The 22488-nt window shown below is 43.4% G+C and overlaps 1 protein-coding gene across 1 annotated transcript; it reads left to right on the top strand.

Moving 5' to 3' along the window:
* The first annotated feature begins 1607 nt into the window (after positions 1–1607).
* LOC148877188 (putative receptor-like protein kinase At1g49730) lies at positions 1608–22271 on the top strand. The gene is made up of 9 exons (XM_088982453.1): positions 1608–2008; positions 15054–15605; positions 19778–20074; positions 20156–20414; positions 20490–20542; positions 20630–20697; positions 20843–20932; positions 21034–21118; positions 21308–22271. Exons 1-9 carry the CDS (start codon positions 1939–1941, stop codon positions 21841–21843), a joined length of 2010 nt encoding a protein of 669 aa, XP_088838579.1. The 5' UTR covers positions 1608–1938; the 3' UTR covers positions 21844–22271.
* Positions 22272–22488: the final 217 nt, after the last annotated feature.

The following is a 22488-nucleotide window of genomic DNA, read 5'->3' as shown; positions in this document are numbered from 1 at the left end:
TACTGTTTTTGTAGTCCAACCATAAGGTCAGGTCTGAGTCTTACAAGGGTATCATAAATATTGAATATTTGCTCCTATTTTGGTATAGTGCAATGCCTATATATGAGATCTCAAGGCAATTTTACTTGAAAGTTGGCAAATTTCACTTTTCCTGAATTAAGATTACAAAATAGATAAAAAGTTACTTGTTGATCAATGAATTTATTCATTTTAGCAAGTAAAATATTCCTTCAAAGGCCAATAATATTTTTCATTTATCCCTGATGCAAAAAAATGAAGTCGAATAAAAGGTGATTAAAACTAAACCACTTATTGCAGCTGGGAAAAAAAAAAGCTGAACCAGGAACGAAAACATTATTGTAGTCATTGCCAGATTTCACTTATTCAGCAAATGGATCAAATATATAAGCAAAAAGGGGAGCTTTCTATTGCGATGACTAAGCTTCTTTTTCTTCAAGATTCAAGAAGGACGCCCTCTTCATCAACGACAAAACACCATGTCCCTGGAGTTGTAGGTAGTGTTGGCCCATATCCCAAGTATGACCATTTTCTCAAGAAAATGGGGTCCATGTAATTAATGTGTTTTCAATATTTCACAATCTCAAGACAGTGAGAAACTGCTCTTCTTTGTTTTTTTTATGGCATTGTTGATGGATGCATTGATAAAAAGTTTCACAAGAGTGACAAAATTTTCATGGCTTTCTTGCTCTTGTTCTGATTCCTCATCTGACCAATCTCCTGATTTTGGCGGGATTTGATCTCAAATCTCCATTACCACCGATTGAGTTTGGTACAACTTTGCCTCAACCCAAAGTAACCTCAACTTTGAATCTAACCCAAATCCAAAGCTATACCCAATTTGTCAATACATATAAACTAATATTTCAAAACTACAAAATCAACGGATGTGGTTCGGGCAATTTCGCTCAAAACCCGATTAACACTGATTCAACCTAACCCGATAGGCGTAAGGTCTGGTTAGAGTTAGTTTACTATTAACCCAACCCATTGACATCCCTACTCCCTACAACCGGCAAAATTTCCAATGCCATCTGGGACTTCAACGACATTCTTCTTAAGATTTGAGAGGAATGCCATCTTATAACTATTAAGCAGTATTTGGTTTGAAAGAAAAGATAGGAAAAGGAAGGAAAAAAAAGGAAAAGATAAAAAAATCTCTACAAATCTTGTATAAATTTTCTTATCTTTAAACATTGCCTAAAGGTACGTATAGATTTCCCTGTCTTTAATACTGTAATATAAGTATACCGTATAAATCAGATACTTGCCCTTGAGTTTCGTATAGATCATAAAAGTTAAATCTAACTATTATATATACTGCTGTTACACTAACCCTAGTTATATGTAATAACTACTATTCATATATATATATATATACATACTGCTGTAGTAAAGTTTATAGTGTCATGTGGAACTGAGCAATAAAAACCCCATGAACTAATGGTTTGGTTCCGGAGGATCCGAAACCATTTGATGAACCGGGTAAATCCATCAACACTCGTGCATTTAGATGTTTCACAAAATTCCTATCCAACGGCGGATGCCTATATTTACAAGCCCTAGATTCTATTCTATGACCATCTCCTGCAACTGCAAGGGTTTCCGGGTGTCACGTTCATCTCCAGTCTGATCTGTTATATCTAGTCTCAATTCTCAACTGCCTCGAAGAACGTTTTGGGTCCCACTCCCTACTCTCGGGCAGTCTGTCGTGGGGCCTCCGCGGGACCCAAATTTTGTCAGCGTGTGTATTGATCCCTGCAGACTCGAAAACTCGGGCGGTCTCCGTATACCCGCTTGAGTCTGGTCTCCCTTCCACTCTCACAAACTGCTATTCTCTCTTCGCACTCGCACACAGCACACAGACGCACCCAAACAGCCAAACCCACACAGCGTGGCGATCCTCCTGTCTCAGCTATTATGGCGTCCGGAGCAGCCGTCCTCGTGTGTTTACTGGCTTTTCTTGAGGTGCAGCTTAGGGTCATGGGAGGTGAGTCCTTTTTATTTCTTTCTCCATTTTAAACTTTGTTCTTACCCTTCAACAGAGAGTGAAGGAAAAAATGTGAGAGGTGTACTCTCAGACCCGTTCAATTCATGAGCTGTTCTTCTTTCAGATCAAGGACCATCATTCTCAATCGTATTTTGGATTTAGTTGACGCTTTTTTTTTTCGGAAACAGAGGATGGTGAATCTAAGAATGAGTATTCTTGGTTTGGGTTTGATTGTATGTTAGAAGTAAACTCTCCAAATTGTTAAAATGCATCTTCTTGTATAGTTTTGGGGTTCTGGGAAATATCATTTGGGTTACAGTCGAGTGTTGGAAGATCTCCTCAAAGTTCAAAATTCCAGATGTTGTACTTACAGTTTTATTTTCTTTTTGTTGTTTGCATTTTGGTTTATCGGGGGCATTTACGAAATGTTTATATCATCTGAAAACTTTGAGTTTCTTTGACGACTTTTCAGCGGAGGTAGTGAATCTTATACTGGGTTTCTTTGGAATGGCAGTCTGTGTGGTTCGGGGACCAGAGCGAACGGGTATTATTAACCATTTCCGCAATTTTTTCTTTGGTGAAGTATCACGTTTTTTGCTTCCGGTTGGGTAGGCTGCTAGGAAATCGATCTCTAAGCCAGTCACCATTATTATCGGTGACACCTTCAAGAGAAAACGTTAATAAGTTCCAGCCAAGCGCAGGAATTCAGTGTCCTTATTAGCTGTAGTTATCACTAAAATAAAATATGCGTATTTTAGTGGTCCCCTGTGTTTCATGTACTAAAAATCACAGCCATTGTGGGGTAATTCTTCAAGGATCATATGTGGTCAAATCCAATGGTAAATGATAGGCATCCTTGCTTTCCTTTCCGATTGATGTTGCAGACAATGAGCCTAAAGATGGGGTGGGGGGAAGGCATAATTGTGCACACCTATCGACTTGGTGTTATTAGGGAAGGGTTTCTCTTCCCTCTGGCTAAGGTATCATAACTTCATAAGCTGAACACATGTGGCAAATCGCAACTAGGGGTCAGTATCTCAAATGTGGACTATCTCAATCATAAAGTGAGACCAAGTGACTAACACTCAAATATTGCTTAGCTTCTACACATTAACCCCAAGATATTACATATCTCCATTACTTTAAAATTTCATGATGTTATGCATGACAAAGCACTGAAAACACTAAGAGAATTAATGGAGCGCAATCCGGCCGGTCTTAGCTGTCAACGATTTCGCCTCTGACTAGAGCAACGGGGAGCTTGAAACGGAGAAGATGAGGGAACTCCGGGGGGAACCCGGTGAGATAACTCCGAATCTCGAGTTAGTATTCTCTCAAAGGCAAAGTAAAGACCATATGGCGCAAAGTTCACAAACCTTGTTGTTGGGGGTAGGGGGCCTTTTATAACCACTTCGTGCACTCGCTTTGAGGCCTCTATCAGGTCGGGTATGATTACCTCTGTTTCTGCCAGTTCGGGTGTCATCCTTTTTGCTGGGACAGGACCACCACTGCTCCTTGTCGGAGCCATCTCTGTAACTGGAGATGGCGGTGTCAAGTGGTGGTGGCAGGTGGCCGTTTGAAGTGCGGCCGTCAAGCGTCAGATCCCAAGTCAGTTAGGTGCGCCGCCCCTAGGTACGAACTTCATCGGTGTCAGGCATGGTACGGTTTGTTCAGTTTGGCGTCCTGGAGGCGAAGTGCTGGAGTGGTGAGCGAGGTGAAATCTTTAGTTCGGAGGTATGTCTTGTATTGCCATAGTGCAGGCCAGTTCGGTGAGGTGAGTCTCGAACTGCTATAAAGCAGGCCAGTTTGGCGAGGTGTGTCCCGAACTGCTATAAGGCAGTCCAGTTCGGTGAGGTGTGTCCCGAACTGCTATAAGGCAGGCCAGTTCGGGTTACTGTCCTTTGAGTGGCTTGGGGCCCAAGGGAGAGTTCGGGCTCCTAGTAGGGAGTTTGGACTGCTGGTAGGGGAGTTCGGTTCGCTGGTTCCTCCCCTTGGTGCTCGCGCCTTAGGCGTGCTTTTGTGCCAAGCTGTTGCCTTTGCCACGTGTTGCGTAACTATGAGGTCGGGCCAAATCTTCCTTCATCAATTGCCCCCCACTCTTCGCGCCAAGGGTCTTGCCCTGGCGCAGGGAGTTTGCGAGGTGGTAGGTGGATTTGTCCCGTTCTTCGAATCTTGATAGCGCGAGGTGCTTTGTCAGGGTTCTTCGGTTTTCTGGAGTGTCAAAAGAGGCGGGAGACGTGCCTACCTACTTACAAATGTTGACAGACGTGGCGACGCGCGTTTATTTCAAATTTCAAATAAGCGTGCCGCTGGGAGACGTGACAGCGGGTCTTTTGATTTTGAAAAAAGCACGCCACTACTGTTTTGAAGAGACGTGCGCTGGCAGTTGTTAGTTACAGAAAGACGTGCGCGGTGCATTGTCAGTTTCAGAAAGACGTGTGCCGGCGCATCGTCAGTTTCAGAAAGACGTGCGTTGACGTTTCGTCAATTTCAGAGGGATGTGCGCCAATCACGTCTCGGTCTCAGAAGACGTGCATTCAGCGCGAATGCGGGCCGTCGGATTGGCTTTGATCTGCACTGTTGGTTCTTCGTTACTGTGTCTATAAATAGTAGGGGACCCCAGTCGATTTGCCATTTCTGCGATTTGCTTCTTGAGCTCGCGTCCAACTTTTCAGCTCGCGTCCAGGCCTTTCACTTCGTGTCTAGTCTTGTTATTTCGCCTCCAAGGTTTTCTTTCTTGTTTCAGTTTTCGAAGCCTTCAAAACTTTTTTCGGGTGAATACTTTCTTGAATCCACCTTTTCTCCTCGATGTCTAGCTTGGATAGCTTAGACAATTCTTCGAGTAGGTCTGATGTAGGTTCTACGAACCGAGTCTCATCCCCCGATGGCCTTAGTGATCCTGAGGTGGAACTTGAGGACGACTTTGAACCCGTAGGCCGAGCCGCTTCGGGCAATTTGGCGTCTACCTCTCGTCAAGGTCGGATGCTAGATAGGCTTGGTCCTTCGACCATGACGCCCGAGGAGCTCCAATCTCTTATTATTTCTTACAATTTGCCTTGCGGGTATGCCTATTTCATTCCTTTGGGTAGCTTTCCTTGGGAACACGGTCCTGATGAGATCGTGATATTTCGGGAGCAGCTCGCTATGGGGCTGCGATTGCCTTTTCACCCCCTTCTCGTCGAGGTCATAAACCACTTTGGCGTTACCGTTGGCCAATTTCATCCGAACTCCATTCGGAATTTGGTGGGAACAACCTCCCTTTTTTGTGAGCAGGGCTTCCCTTTAGACTTGGAGATATTCTCCTCCATTTTAATGCTCAAGAAACAAGCGGGTTCTCTTCCCGGGGGAAGGCGGGCGTATTACCTATCTCCTCGCCCGGGTTTTAAGTTTTTGCACGAACTACCCAACAAGGTCCCGACATAGAAGCGGGACTACTTCGGGGTGCGAAGTGCACAAGGGTGGCCTTTTCAGACCGGGTGGGGGGAAGCCGCTTCTGATTCTGGTGTCACTCTCGATAAAGAGACGGTGAAGGGCCTCCAGCAATGGGCACGACAAGGGTTAAAATGCCATCAGTACCTAACGGAGGCCAAGCTTATTGCGGCCGGCCTAAGTTCGGGTAGGTTCCTTGCTCAGAGGTTTCTTGTTTGCTTTGTTCCTTTGTTTTTTTCTGATGCCGAACTCTTTTCTGCAGGTGTGATGGACTCAGAGAGGACTCGTGGGGGGCGCCTGTTCCAAGGCATGAAGAGGAGGAAGCGGGTCGCAAAGCGGACTCGTACCGAGCTGCCCCAGGATGAGGAGCCTCAAGTTCCAGACCACACTTCGGAGGATTTGCCCAGGGAGCCCGAGGTGGATCCTTCAATGCAGGAAGCGGCAAGGGCCCCTTACACCGAGACCACTCACACGGGTGCTCCCGCCTACTCTAGTGCTCCTGCTTACTTTGGGTCCGCTCATATGCGAGCTGGGCCCTCGGGCTCGGGAGCTCAAGGGGAGTTCAGGAGCGTGTTGTCGCCGAACTACGCTCTTTAGAAGAGTAGGGAGGCCACTTTCCCCGAGGAGATCGCGGCGTGGACCGATCTTCCCTTGAACCAGGTCGCCTGTCGTGTCGTAACTCATGCTATGGTGGTGAGTTAGATTTCGTCTGCCCTCTTTGTTTTCTATCCTTCTTGTTGTCGTTAATCATTTGTTCCTTTTGGTAGGTGAACTCTTCTATTCACGCCTTAGCGGCCCAGGTGGAGAGGAGATCGAGGCAGGAACGAGCTGCCGAAGAGGCTTTTCATGCCGCCGAGGTGAATACCCGAGCTGCCGAGGCCATGGGGGTAGTTGTGAAGCATATGGCGGATCTGAGGCTGGACCTGCAGCATCAGGTCGAATATCTTCAGGAGGACATCGGGAAGAAAACACAGATCTTTTCCCAAGGTATCGAAGATGCCAAGAAGAAGGCCGTTGAGGACTACATCACCTCGCCGCGTTTTGACGACCTGATGGTGGATTCTTACAGAAGGGGGTTCAAACTGAGCCGATGGATGATCTGGAACACATACCCCGACCTCGATATTAGTGCCATATCCACTTTGCGTATAACTCAAGAGATGACCAACGCTGCTGATGGCGAGCCGGATTCCGAGGGCGAGGCAGGGCCTTCGGGTGTCGTTGAAGTGCCTTTTGATGGTGAAGAAGTAGCTTCGGGCTTGTAATTTTTTTTTTATTTTTTAAATGTACTCTTCCTTTTCTTGCAATGGAATAGACAATCTTTTCGGTCTAGTGTTGTTCTTTTTCCGAATTGATATTTTGCCAAACGGATAATATGCCCGATCTGTTTCTTGCCCGGGTTATTGCACTCGCGCGGCCTGTTTCGGTGTTTAATACTTTAAGTCTCTGCTTCGCTTTAGTCTTTTGACTGATATTTTGCCGAACTAATAACATGCCCAACTTTTCTTTGCTTGCCTGTGCCGAGGTTGCTCTTGTTAGCTCGACATCCTGGCCCTTAGGCTCTTGTAGCGATTTCGTCCACTTCGCTTGGCGGTTTATAGGTAGTATCGCCTTAGGTTAACGATGTTCCACGCTCGGGGTACTTGTTTGCCTTCTAAAGTTTCGAGCTCGTATGCCCCCCCTGAGCGCTCTCTTTACTCTATAGGGCCCTTCCCAATTTGGTCCAAGTTTGCCCACGCCGGGTTCGGGCACCATAATCTTACGGAGAATCAGGTTGCCGACTCGGAAGCTTCGCTTCTTTACTCTGGCGTTGTAGTACTGAGCTACCTACTGTTGATAGGCCGCTGTCCGGATGTGTGCGAGGTCTCTTACCTCGTCCAGTAGGTCGAGGTTGGTACGTAACTTATCTCCGTTTGTTTGATTGTCATATGTTTCTAGTCGCAGTGTAGGTACTTCGATATCCGCTAGGATTACTGCTTCAGTGCCGTAGGTGAGGTTGAAGGGGGTCTCTCCCGTGGCGGTTTTTTCTGTAGTTCGGTGAGCCCATAAAACACTTGGTAGCTCGTTCGCCCACAACCCTTTAGCTCGGTCTAGACGTGCCTTCAGTCCGCGCAGGATGGCTCTGTTCATTACTTCTGTCTGACAGTTTACCTGCGGGTGCGCGATCGGTGTGAAGTTTTGCCGAATTCCCATACTCTGGCACCATTCTTGGAACTTGATATCCTCGAACTGCTTGTCGTTGTCGGAGATCAGTACCCGAGATAACCCGAAGCGACATGCTATGTTCTTCCAAAAGAAGTTCTGTATGTTTCGGGTTGTAACTGTTGCCAGAGGTTCGGCTTCTATCCACTTTGTGAAGTAATCTACTGCCACCACTAGGAACTTTCTCCCACCTGTTGCTGGCGGGAATGACCCCAGGAGGTCGATGCTCCATTGTGCAAAGGGCCATGGGCTGGTGAGGTATTTGAGGTCAGAAGCAGACTGATGGTGGATATTGGCGTGCTTCTGACACTTGTCGCATTTTCTGATGAGCTCGACAGATTCTGCCTTCATCGTTGGCCAGTAGTATCCTTGTCGAAGTGCCTTTTGGGCGAGTGCTCTGCCCCCCAGGTGTCTGCCGCACAGACCTTCATGAGTGTCACGGAGTACGAGCTCGGCTTCGGCAGGTCGCATGCAACGCAAGTAGGGGAGCGTGTAGGACCGTCGGTACAACCGTTCGTTTATTATGACGTATTTGGCTGCCTGGCGCTGCACCCTCTTGGCTGCATTGCAGTCCGTAGGGAGGGTTCCATCTAGCAAGAAGCTCGCAAGCGGGTCAATCCAGCTCGACTCTGCTTCAAGGACGAGAGCGACCTCCTCTGCCCCATCGAGAATGCTAGGCCGAGGTAAGTTCTCTATGTACACGGTTCTCATGGTGTTGTGACTCGTGCTGGCTAACCGGGACAGAGCGTCAGCCGTAGTGTTCTCTGGCCTCGGGATTTACCTGATGAAGTGTGACTAGAAGTTGAGCAGGGCCTCTTTTACTTTCGCTAAGTATGCGATCATGGAGAGCTCGCGTGCTTCGTACTCGCCCGTAACTTGGTTGACCACGAGCTGGGAATCGCTGTAGATGACTATGTGCTTTGCTTTTACCTTTTGCGCTAGGTTCAACCCGGCTATCAGTGTTTCGTACTCTGCCTCGTTGTTGGATGCCGTGAACTCAAAGCGTAGTGCGTATTCCAATTTTGTGCCACCCGGGCCGCATAAGACTATTCCAGCCCCGCTGCCCTGCTAGTTCGAGGAGCCATCTACGTGAAGGATCCAGGGCTCCTCATCCTAGTTCGCGCTTGGCCTGACCAGGAGAGATGCCACACTGGCTGCTACTTCACGGGGTTCAGACTCTATTGGCTTGGGAGCTCCGGGTTCACCCGAACTGGGGATCTCGGGCTCAACCTGCTCAGGGGCTTCGAGGCTGAATGTGCACTTAGCGATAAAATCTGCTAAGGCTTGGGCCTTAATGGCGGTCCGTGGTTTGTACTGGAGGTCGTACTCGCTGAGCTAGATGGCCCACTTCGTCAGCCGACCGGAGACCTCGGGCTTGAGCAAGGCTTGTCTCAGAGGTTTGTCAGTCAAGACGACGACGGTGTGAGCTTGGAAGTACGGGCGGAGTTTTCGAGCTGAAATCACCAGTGCATACGCTATTTTTTCTATCTGCGGGTATCTCGTCTTTGCTCCCTGCAGAATTTTACTAACATAATAGACGGGCCGCTGGACCCGATCTACTTCCTTTATTAGTACCGAACTGACCACCTCGTCGCTCGCCGAGAGGTACAGTTCTAAGACCTCGCCCTCCTTGGGTCTGGCTAAGGTTGGCACAGTGGCGAGGTAGGTTTTTAGCTCGTCGAACGCGAACTAGCAATCTCGGGTCCATTCAAACCCTTTGCCTTTGTCTGCCTTAAAGAAAGGCAGGCAGCGGTCTGCCGATTTGGACATGAAGTGGCTCAGAGCGGTTATGCGGCCATTTAGCTTCTGAACCTCTTTTATTTTTCGGGGTGGTCTCATATCTAGGATGGCTTTTATCTTGTCCGGGTTGGCCTCAATACTGTGCCGGTTGACAATGTACCCTAGAAACTTACCCGAGGTGACACCGAAGACACACTTGTTTGGGTTCAGTCTCATTCTATATTGACGCAGAATTTGGAAGACAGAATCTAAGTCTTTTATTAATTCCTGTGAGAACTGTGTTTTGACGACCATGTCGTCTGCATAACATTCTATTTTCGTGCCAGTTAAGGGCCGAGAAAGCTTATTTACAAGTTTTTGGAAGGTCGCCCCAGCATTCTTTAGTCCGAAGGGCATGACCTTGTAACAGTACAGGCCAAACTCGGTTATGAAGCTGGTTTTTTCTTCGTCGGACTGGTCCATCTTGATTTGGTTGTAGCTTGAGTAGGCGTCCAAGAAGCTTAGCAGCTCATGTGCCGAGGTCGCGTCCACCAGGCGGTCAATTTGGGGCAGGGGGAAGCAGTCTTTTGGGCAAGCTCGGTTCAGGTCGGTGTAGTCGACGCACATGCGCCACTTGCCGTTTGCTTTTTTCACCAACACTGGGTTGGGTACCCAGCTCGGGTAATGAACTTCCCTTATGAAGTCCGTTGCGAGGAGATTTTCGACTTCTTCGTCGACCGCCCTCCAGCGCTCTGGGGCTAAGTTGCGTTTCTTTTGTCTAATGGGTCTGACTACAGGGTCAGTGTTGAGTTTGTGAGTTATAAGGCCAGGGTCAATACCGGGCATATCCGCCGCGGACCATGCAAAAATATCTAAATTTTGAAGTAAGAAACTCACCAGTTCAGTTCGTAGAGGCTCCTTGACGGAAGCACCGATCTGTAGCGTTCGCGCCGGATCTGTAGCTGAGGTCGGGACCGCGACTGTTTCCTCAGTGGGCGAAGCTCGTTCCTCGCCCTGCTCCGTAGGCTGCTCCAGTTTGAGGTCGTCGGCTGCCTTGGTCTTTCCCTTTAGGGTGGCAGCATAGCATTTGCGGGACTCAAGCTGGTCGCCCCGCGCTACCCCCACACCGAAGTCCGTGGGGAACTTCATTGCCAGATAGTAGGTGGAGACCACTGCCCACAGAATATGCGTAATTGGCCGCCCTATTATGGTGTTGTATGGGGAGGGGGTCGCAACCACCGGGAAATCGTGGTTGAGTCTTACCGCGCAAGGCCATGTGCCGATTTCCACAGGTACTGTTATCTTCCCCAGGGGCCTAACTTCCTCTCTGCTGAAGCCCACCAGAGGAGTGTGCGCGGGCTTCAACTCGCTTCTCTGCAACTGTAGTTGGTCGAACGCCGATTTGAAGAGGATGTCCGCCGAACTGTCTGAGTCCACAAGTACGCGTCGGACTTCGAAGTCACTGATCCTTAGTTTTATGACGGGCGTGTCATCGTGGGGATAGTGAACATCTCGCGCGTCGTCTTCTGTGAAAAAGATCGGTTCTTCCGTCTTCGGCCTCTTTGGAGGGTTCTGCTCCTCTCGGGCCGCCTCGCGAACTGACATCCGTGCTGCTGCCGAAGTGCAACTTGCTACCACCGAACCGCCCACTATCACGTGGATAGTTCCCCGAACTGGCCTCTCTTCTGGGGGAGGTCGTTGCAGGGCTTCGGTCGGTTTGCTGCTGGACTCGGGGGCATCCTTTCCGTTCTTCCCTTGTCGACCTACTTTATTATTATTGTCATTATGTACAAAATTTCTCAAGTATCCGCGACGGATGAGTCCCTCTATCTCGTCCCCGAGATTATTATATTGTTCGGTACTATGACCGTGATCGTCATCAAGATCTCGGTCTGCCTTGTGTTCAACGGCGTGTAATCCGTCCGAACTGCTAATGGAGCTCGGGACGGCTGGCTTGGCTTCGCCTCTCGGGCCTGGCTTCTTCTATCGCCTGGGTTGGAGGGCTCGCCTTCTCTTTTTCTTTTCTCGACCCCGCCTTCGGTTCTTTGGTTGATTTCTTCCTCTGTTCTCATGAACTTGTTCGCGAGCTTGAGGAAATCGACCACTGTTGCTGGCTGGCTGGCCACCATGTGCCATTTGAATTCTTTGTGCAGGCCAGTTCGGTGAGGTGAGTCCCGAACTGCTATAAAGCAGGCCAGTTCGGTGAGGTGTGTCCTGAACTGCTATAAGGCAGGCCAGTTCGGTGAGGTGTGTCCCGAACTGCTATAAGGTAGGCCAGTTCGGGTTACTGTCCTTTGAGTGGCTTGGGGCCCAAGGGAGAGTTCGGGCTCCTAGTAGGGAGTTCAGACTGCTGGTAGGGGAGTTCGGTCTGCTAGTTCCTCCCCTTGGTGCTCGTGCCTTAGGCGTGCTTTTGTGCCGAGCTGTTGCCTTTGTCACGTGTTGCGTAACTATGAGGTTGGGCCAAATCTTCCTTCATCAAGAATCAAGTGAGGAAACCTTAGGCATGATGTAAGCAATATATGTAGTTTGACTAAAAGGCAACTTTATTCATGAGCAATAACATAGAAACCTGTCTTGTTTGCTGCAAATTGGGTAGTTCTTTTTTTTCTTTTTTTGGTTGGGGTGGGGTGGGGGGCGTTATGTTGATCAGGCAGAAGCAGAACATAGAACATGGGAGATTACCACTGGTAAATAAACAGAAGAACATGCTATATTACTGCCTTTTTGTTCTTTCTTTTGAAAAAATTATGAGTGTGGCATCGGCATTGAGCTTAAGATCATATGACTTATTGGCCATCCTCGCATATTATTTATCAGTGAAATGAAACGAATATGGCTAGTTGGGTGGGATTAAGGATCATGAAGAAGACCCCAATACATCAAACCAAATTTGAAAAGATGGAACAAAGAAGTCTTTGGAAAAGTGGGTGAATCTAAACAAAATTATTATTAAAAGAGTAGAAGAGTCTTCTACTCTTCTAGACTGAAAGAAAGTTTGAGTTGGACAAAGCTAAAGCAGCATTGTTCAAATTTGATAAAGGCATGATACCAATATTGCTGCCTTCGTGGCTTTCCACATTATCATCCCTCTTTTCTTTGGTTCCCTCAAGAAGTCACGGTTGAAAAGGCCTACCACATCTTGAGGGGGAACCCACCTGCAGCCAAAGAGAATACAAAAAGAATTCCCAAATTCAATGCACAAATGAACAGGATATTAATAAACGAAATAGGGTCTCACCACTTTCCTTACAAAGAGAGCATATGTTAGGAGAAAGGCAAGCATAAGGCCTTCTTCTTTGTATCATATCACAAGTATTTATCTTACCAAGGAACATTTCCCAATAGAGAGCTTGAATTTTGGGGGGAATAGGCTTATACCAGATTTCTTTCATAGGGAAATCCCCAACTAGGGGTGCAACTTAGGCGGGTTGGTTCAGGTTGAGGATCAACCCAAGCCCAACCTAAAGTCTTAAACCTTGATCTCGGGGTTAGATTAATTTAATTATGACTAGAACCTAATTTTATATATTCACTGATATTTAGTATTTTAAATATTTAAGTAATATTTACAACAAATTGTGGCGTTTAATCATTAATAAAGTAAAATAAATAAAATAGAAGACTAAAAGATAATATGGAAAATAATTATTTTATTAAATCATTACCAGTAATTTATTATTTTTGTTAAAAATTATTAATATAATTAATCCAAATTGCTAAATTACTAAATCATTTTTGTAACAAATTATTAAAAAAAGATTAATTGTTTTAAATAGCATTGCATTTCAACTCTATTTTCACCCATTTTAAGGCAAAAACTTTGTTTCCTGTGTTTTGTACATCAAAAAAGTTAAAAGGACAGAAGTAAAGTTTTCACCATAAAAGGGGCCAGTATAATAGTTGAAATATTTTGATGTAAATTTGCGATGTCTTTTTAAGCTGGACCAGTTAAACAGTTATTGGACTGGGAAGAATAAGGGTGGGGTAATATTTCTGTAATATATTGAAAATTCTGATATGTACTTTGCTGATAAAAAAAAATCTGATATGTACTGGGTAAGCCAAAATGGCTTTGTATCTATTGGACTTCTACTCCCATTGGGGTAGCTTGTTTTTACATAAATGAAATTCTGTTCCTTGTCAAAAAGAGGAAAAAAAATCAGTACTGTTTACTACTGAACTGGTAAACAACTAAAGGCAACTAAGTTATATAAATAGATGTCCTTGCTATGTTGCTGGGCATCTTATTGGTTTGCTCCAATTAACAATTGTATGTTAATGATTTTTCAAAATAAGTTTCCCATGTCTTTTTTTTTTGATGAGTAATTTCCCATCTCTTTTATACTGAAAGTATAGAGTTAACTATCAAACAAACAAAATGCCATCCATGATTTGGGCCCTACAACTAGTATATATTAAAAGAAGAGTAAAAACCAAGAAACTACAATTTTTGTATTTATTATATGCACAATATGATTTATGTAAGATATATAATTTAACATCTCAAGGGGATGAGCTTAACTGAGTCAGTGTTGTTAGAATCAAATAGGATGTAAAACTGTTTAGTTGGGTCATAATCCATAGGTCAAACAATCTAGGAATTTGGTTCTTGACGTGCTCAAATAAAAAATGTGGGAAAAAATTTAGAAAAAATAGTAATCATTTCTAGATTATCTTTTAAAGCTATTTTACACCACTATAAGCTTAGAACAATAGATATTATATGTTACAACACCTACTAACACATATTTGCAGTAACTTTGACCAAGTCAACATTTGTAAGAATAGAGCACCCCAAGACCATTTTGGCTGCAGGTTCCTGGTCTGATGGTTCGACCATCCCATCCGATCAGAATCTGACAATAGTGGACTAAGCTGAACCCACTCAAGCTTGACTCAGTCATGTTTACACAAGGTGGTAGAGTTTGAGGCTCAGGCTCAGCTCATTTACAGTGTTAGCCATGGCTAATGGCCCAATGCTTTGAATCTCCCCCCTCTTATATTACAACATTATGCCTTTTATCTCATTTATTCCTTGCATTTTCTTTAATATGGCAACTCCTTGCTTTCACAAGAGGGATCCTACTGTCGTCCTCATTTCTCGTGAAGTCCCTAGGTCTGCCGAGCCTCTTATTATGTAGTCTGGTTCATTGGTAAATGTTCTTATCAATGGCCTATCTTTCACATCATGGACTTCCTATTTTCCGAAATTGATATTGGTGCTGCTATCTTTGTCATAGATGGATGCCATGTTATATTTTGCTTCAGCAATGAGACAAATTTGTTGAGAAATGCCTTGAATTCTTTTTTGTGATATTGTCTATGTTTAAAGGTGAATGCTGTCAATTTTTCTTCACCTCATATGCTTCAGTAGGTTTGAACCCCTAAATTTATCATTGCTGTTTGCTCTTAACTTGTCCATGGTGAGTTGATTCTTGGTTGTTTCCTACTTGATTAGAGTGCTTTTTTTTTTTTTCTTTTTTCTGTTCGATTGCTCCTATTTTCACTCACCTGTCATTTTATAATGTTCTCCTAGTGGCTAGTGTAACAGTTTGCATTTGACTGATTGTTAATGTATTATTTGTTCGTATTGGTTATTCATACTTCACAGTAGTTTTTGTTACTATTGTCATTTGCTTGATAGCTTGAAACACAGAACTACTTTACATGCTCCTTTTTCCTGATATCCATGCAGATTGTCCCCTTGATTTGAGTGGGTCAAATTTTACTCTTGCATCCTCTTTGTGCTCTAACAAAGAAGATAGAGGAAAGTGCTGCCGTTATATCAATGCTTTTGTGGCAGTTTCTGTTGCTCGCTATGCCAATGTGTCTAGCAACCTGGGTGTTCCTTCAGAGTTGTCTGACATCTGTCTCCACTCCATATCAGAGACCCTAAAACTATATGGAATTCCACAGAATGCAACAGTTTTCTGTGCACTTGGTACAAAAATTCCAGTTACTTATGAGTGCATGGGCCGAACAACTGTTATGCAGATGTTGCAATCACCAAAATTTGAGGATGTCACAGAGAACTGCAAATTGCCACTTTCGGAGGGAAGTAGATGCAGGAGATGCTTAAATGCCAGCATTTTATATCTTCGCCGCCTTATAGGAGCTGAAGATAATATTACATTGAGTACATGCCGAGATGCAACTTTTGCTGCTCTTGCAAGCCAGGGTGATAATGTGTATACCTATGAAATAGCAAGCTGTTTCTTTGGAGTTCAAGGACTTAGCATTCTTCCAGGTATGCTATGTTGCTGATGGCTTTGAATCTTCATTGTTAACTTTGTGAGAAATAATAACTTTAAGTTTGCTTTCGGTTTCCAAGAAAATTTTCATTTACCTTTTCTTTCTTAACTCTCCGTTACTTGGTGTACTGGTAAAATTTCTGGCCAGAAAATGTTAGAATGGGGGTTCAAGTCTGAGAGTGGCCACTTTGTGCAAAGAAAAAAAAGGCCAAAGGTTAGGATTGTATCCTGTCTTACCTTTCCCAAGGCCCCAGATACCCGAGACCAACATTGGGTAACAAACATTTTCTTTCTTAACAAGTTAAATTTCTCTTAAGCTGAACCTTATTTGATTCTGCATTTTGTGAATTTGAATTGGAAAAAAAAAACTACCCATCATCTATTTAAGTCTTTTCAAGTTTCAGTTGATCCTCTTTTACTCTTAATTTCTTATACATTGATACAGCTGTACAGAGATGTACGGATGTTTCTAAATATGGATTCAATTTATAGACATTAGATGATGATCTGTCATAACACAGTTTATAGTGAAACATAATAGGCTTTATAAATTTCGTCGATGCTCAAAGCCTATGGTGCAAACAATGAAACCACAAATTTGTCAAAAAAGGTTAAATTACATCATGGTTTTCAAAACCGGACAGTCAGACTGGAAAAACCAGGAACTGGTCACCTGACCAGTTCTGTTTTACTCCAGAACCGTCATTTTGGCCAAAAACCGTTAATTTGGTCAGCAAACTGCTGACCTGGGCGGTTGAACCATTTGAACCATCCAGTGGTTTTTGGCCGTTTTTTATCTTTTATTTTTAAATTTGTTTAAATTTGGTCAGAACAGGCCATCCGTTCGGTTCAAACGGTCGGACTGTTTGACCCAGGAACCAGACCCCTGAACAGTTCTTTGTTCGGTTTGGTTCTAAAAACCTTGAATTACGTAAACCCCCTGTGCACTTCGAGGGTATAACTTAGCCCCAAAACTTTTTCTTTTAATACAAAAAGTAGGCCCCTGTACTTCAGGATACGATCACATTACTCCTGGCATTACCATTCCATCAGTCAAACACATGGAATATTCACATGTGCAGTGATTTAAAAGGTGTGCTTGAGGTGTGCCTAGGCACATAAGCAAGGTGTATTTCAGGGCTTGCACCTTGCCTAGGCCTAGACGCAGCCCCTTTACAATGGTGTGTGCCTGGTGTGCCTTGTGCCTCAGAGCAGGCATGCACCTTTTTATTTTTTTGCACTTTTTTGTGTTTTTTTAAGCATGGTGGCCGGGGTAGGGGAGATCATAACAGCCATGAGGTCACAAGGGGGATGTTGAAAGGTAGTTCAGGGCAAGAAATCCATATACTTCGTGTCTGATGACAATGGTGACAATACTTGTAGGGAGTACTAGAGGAACCCAAATTGTTTGCTGCAGTAAGTGGGGGAAAAGCTTCAAAAGACTTGGGGGTTAATCCTTCCACCACAATGCAATGGTCGGCGAATAATATGTTGTTGTTTCTATTGCCATCAGTTGTAGAAACACAGAATTCTGGAGAGGTGGAAAGCAGGGTGGAGATTAGGGATAAAAAATTATGAATTTATGCTTGTCATTCTAGCACGGGGGTAGTGATAGAAAAGGAATGGGAGGTGGATAGTTGTTGGATAAGGGTCTTTGGGCTTCCAATGCATTTGTCAGAATTGGTTGGGCCACCAATTCTGACATTATCCCTTAGCGCTTTGGCCAATTTCTTCTTGAAATAAGCAAGCTCACCTTCTTGCTAGGCTGTTATTTCAGATGGATTGCTAGAGAGCTTAATCAAAGAGCTGATTTTTTTAGCTAAATTAGGTTTTGAGAGGACTTTTTTTGTATAGTCCTGATAGATTTCCTAATGTGTTAGGGATTTTGTTTTTTGTTGTAAAGCCCTGTGATTTTGTGCACATCCTCTCATTTACATCTCTTTTTGCTGAATGAAATCGCTACCCTTCCTCAAGAAACAAAAAGGATTCTTTAGCTCCTTTGACTGTTTAATTCAGATGTACTTCTGTTCTGGGGAGTTAAGATTCTTTAGCTCCTCTTCCCTGTAACTTTTTTCCAATATTAATGAATTCTGTGGTTATTGATCAAAAAAAAGAAAAAAAAAAAAGAAACAAAAAGGATTGTAGGCACTTGCAAGTAGGGAATTTCAAATTTCAAAACAAAAAGGATAACATGACAATAACTCAATATAAGGGTTGTAAGGGAAGTTCTCATGGAAACATAGGGCGAGTTTCAAAGGGAAGTTGGTCCCTCTTTTTTGGACCAACTGTAAAATCTCCACCAATTGTGCCGCTTGGACGTCACCAACATTTTCTGCCGGTCGAAATACACTAGGCAAATATTTCTTGCCAACAGCAATCACATACAATACCCCATTTGGAAGTAAGTGCGTCAGCTGTCACTAGAATTGGTTGTTGCCATCTAACCTCCAAATGAATCCATTCACAGCTTTCCTTGGCTGTGTTTGCATCGTCCACTCATATGAATCTACCACAGTTCTCTGAACATCCTAATGAGTTCCCTACCCCACAAATGCATTGGAAGCCCAAAGACCCTTATCAAACAGCTATCCACCTTCCGTTCCTCTTCTATCACTACCTCCATGCCAAGATGGCAAGCTCGAATCCATAATTTTTTGTCCTTGATATTCTCCCCACTTTCAACCTCTCCAAAACTCTATGTATTTCTACCTCTGATGGCAATAGGAACAACATACTATTTGCCAACCATTGCATTGTAGCTGGAAGGATTAATCCCCAACTCCTTTATAGCTTTGCCCCCACTTTCGGCAGCAAACAATTTGGGTTTCCTTCGAACTTCCCTACAACACATCGCCTCATGTATTCCCTATGAGCATTGTTGCCATTGCTGTCAGACACCAAGTGTATGGCCTTCTTCCCCTGAACTACCTTGCAACATCCCTCTTGTGACTTCATTATTCTCATGATTGGTCCTCGGATCTACATAAGAGATGAATTAAAAGGTTTATATATGGACTCAATTCTATGTGGGTGGTAAATAGTGGCAATCATTGTTCCATAAAGTATAAAGATTTCCTGTTACCCAGAAATGTGTGTCTAGAAATTGATATCATTAAGCTAAATTTTGATGGTTTATGGTAGGTAACCTGCACCTCTTGGGCATAGGTCTGAAAATTTATTCTTGAATCTATTTGGGGCCCATAGGGAAAGGAAACTCTTTTACAAGAGGAAATATTGAACCTTTTATAAGGCTTAGAACTTTTTTTTTTTTTTTTTTTTTTTTTATTTGAGAAGGTAAGGTGAAACTTGTATTAAAAGAGTCAAAAGAAAGTATACAAGTGAGATAGTTCACTATAAAAAGATTCTGTAGATATGAACATGATTAAGAGCCACCAAAAAAGACAACATTCAGAAAAGAAGAAGAAAGACTATCATCCTTGAGGTGTAGATTGATATTCAGCTAGGCTCCTAGGTAAAACCTATAAGGCTCAGAACTTGCACAATCCTCAGGTTGGAGTAGGTTATGAATTGAATGGGACTGCAAGGTAGTATCCCACACTGATAAAAAAGAGTGGATCCCATCAGGCTTGAAGTGTAAACAAGCACAGGCCCACTCATACCTTGTGCTGAAATTTAATTAATTATAATGGAGGGTGATGAGGATTGAGCACTAGACCACTTGGTCAAACAGGCTCTGATACCATCTCAAGGAACCATTCAACCTAAAAGCTTAAGCAGTTAGGTGATGTCCCTGAATAGGTTTTTATTCTCTAACAAGATCAAATCTTGCATGGGGGCTTTGGGTCTGGAGACTTGGTAATTAACTTATTTGAGCTTGAATTTTTTTTGTTACCATTTGCACGTTTGCTATTACTCTTCCAGCAGCAGGATCTACTTCTTTTGTGCAGTTAATAAAATCATTTCCATTGCTACTAATAAAAAGCACAATACTACAATGCCAATTTGGGGAACCATATGGTAAACTTATAATGCCCAAATATTGTTATTCTTATTTGTTTTCTCATTTCTTTTCAACTGGTGTTTATTTTTCTTTAGTTTGGTATCCTTGGATGCTTCTCATCTCTTCTTCAATGTATGACTTATAAGTCGTAACTATTTCTTGAATCAATGACTTTGTAAAATTGTAACATTTCCGTTGCATTTACAGTGGTAGTTTCACAGCCATCCTCGCCAACTCTCACACCTGAGACTTTTCCGGGTCCATCACCTTCTGCTAGCCCTAGTCAACTTTTAGTAGGCATACCTCCTAAAGAGCATCACCATTCATACCACTTCACAGTAATCTCGGGTGTTGGCATTGCAGTCACAGTGGTTGCTGTTTTTCTGCTTGTAGTTTTGATATTTCTCATCCGGAAAAAAAACAGAGAGTTAGAGGATACAGAGAATCTTGAAAAGACCTCTTGGAAATCCTTACCTCCTAGGCCAATTCGTAAATGTCAGGAAGGTCAGTTCATTTAGCTTCTTTCATCTTAGATAGTTCACAATGATTGAGAAACATATAGAACATGGTATTATATGAATGCAGGTCCATCTATGTTTCGGAAATTCAGCTATAAGGAGACAAAGAAGGCAACAGACAATTTCAACACCATTATTGGACGAGGGGGATTTGGAACAGTTTATAAGGCTCAATTTAGTGATGGTTGTGTGGTGGCAGTGAAGCGAATGAACAAAGTTTCTGAACAAGGGGAGGATGAGTTTTGCCGAGAGATGGAACTTCTTGGAAGATTACACCATCGTCATCTTGTTGCTCTAAGAGGCTTTTGTGTTGAAAAACATGAGAGGTAATGACACTGGTAATATTACCTACAATCTCATATTCTTGTTTAATCTAACAAATTTTGCCCCTTTCTGGGTAGGTTTTTGATGTATGAGTACATGGAAAATGGAAGTTTAAAGGATCATCTTCATTGTATGCATCTTCACTTCGCTTCTGTTTCATTTTTATTTAATTTTGACCAATAACTTCTCACTACCTGATTAACATGTATCTTTTCAGCTCCTGATAAAACTCCATTGAGTTGGCCGACTAGAATCCAGATTGCCATTGATGTGGCCAATGCTCTGGTAATCCATGAGATCATATTTTATTTGTCCCACTTAATCCAATTTCTGTGATTCGAACTTTTGGGTGTAAGCCCATTTAAGCTTGTATTTTAAATGTTTTTTTTTTTCCTTACTGGATCGCCCATCTGATTTTTCCCATCTGCAGGAGTATCTCCATTTTTATTGTGATCCTCCTCTCTGTCATAGAGATATCAAATCTAGCAACATTCTACTAGATGAGAATTTTGTTGCAAAGGTAGTTGATCTGGTTGGCTACATATGAGAACTTTGTAAATTTGCACTAAATGTTGAGCATTTGGAGGAAAGAATGTTCATTTTCCCTTGCATCTCTTCCAGGTGGCAGATTTTGGCCTTGCACATGCTTCAAAAACTGGCTCAATTAGTTTTGAACCAGTGAACACTGATATCCGAGGAACTCCAGGCAAGTCGATGACATATCAGATAGTTATTATGTTATATGCTATAAGGGAATACCTAATTCTTGTTCTGGCACACCATTCCTAGCTCCTTGGAATGCTTGGATTTTTTTTTTTTACCTTTTTTCCTATTAATTTAATACAATGTGCTTGCAGTTGCTGAAAATAAAACCAAGTCTTTGAATGACTTGCAGGGTATATGGATCCTGAATATGTTGTTACTCAGGAGTTGACTGAGAAGAGTGATATATATAGTTATGGCGTGCTGTTGTTAGAACTGGTGACTGCAAGGCGAGCAATACAAGATAGCAGAAACCTGGTGGAATGGTCCCAACCTTTCATGGCAACAGAATCTGGACTACCTGAATTAGTAGATCCTGCAATAGGGGATTCTTTTGACTTGGAACAACTCCAAACTTTGGTCACAATTGTCAGATGGTGTACTCAAAGAGAAGGAAAAGCAAGGCCTTCAATTAAACAGGTCCTCAGACTACTCTATGAGAGTCTGGATCCAATGCATAGTGGTTATGTGCAGGCCATGGAAGATGAAAGTGCTGAAGATAGGGGAAGGGCAAGCAAAGGGAAGGTGCACAGAAGTGAGGTAATATTTCACAGTGGAGATGCAAGGTGCATCCCTTCTTCTTCAAGTACATCTAGATCCTATTGCAGCAGGAGCTTTTTACTTGAAACTGGTTCACCACAATCTCCTCCTGGCATTTTCTCCCTTTAAGATGGAAGATGGATTTGCACCTCATTCATCTGCTTAAGCCACATTGATGCATCACGGCCTTGGTTATTATACTTGGGATAAGCAATAGACCCTGGGCAAGGGATCACTCTGCTGCTTCATTATTGGTAAAAGGCTTCCTTATTTGAGAAGGTCAAGGAGCTGAAGATTATTACTGCCATTGCCCTAAAAAATGGCAATGCTCATTGTTTCTGGTTGCTTGGCATCGTTCCCCATGTATTTTTCTTCTGTTTTAAAATTTTCCCTGAAGCAGATTTATGGCGTCATATAGATTGATTGTTGAATATTGAACATATTTGTATTTAGAAGTATGGGGTAGGTATTTTGTACATATTATGCGGGTCAAAATTGTATCTATTTGCCTTTTGATTCGAAATTCCAAATATAAAATTATCTGAGATGTTGTACTATCTATATTGTTACAGTTTGATTGAAGCCTGGCAGCCTGCTACCATCTGTGCCCCGATTTTGACTTTGGGGGGCATTTGGCCCTTTGTTCTTTCTACTGCTATTCACTGAAGCAGCGAAACATATAATCACTGCCTTCTCTGAACTCAACTATGCCTTGTCTAAAACACACACCCACCACCAACTACTACTACTACTAAGCCTTGTGTAGGGGTCAGT

The sequence above is a fragment of the Nelumbo lutea genome, chromosome 1, assembly GCF_056320005.1.
Source record: "Nelumbo lutea isolate HS-2025 chromosome 1, American lotus-T2T, whole genome shotgun sequence".
Taxonomy (NCBI): Eukaryota; Viridiplantae; Streptophyta; class Magnoliopsida; order Proteales; family Nelumbonaceae; genus Nelumbo; species Nelumbo lutea.
This window is presented reverse-complemented; position numbering and strand designations above follow the sequence as displayed.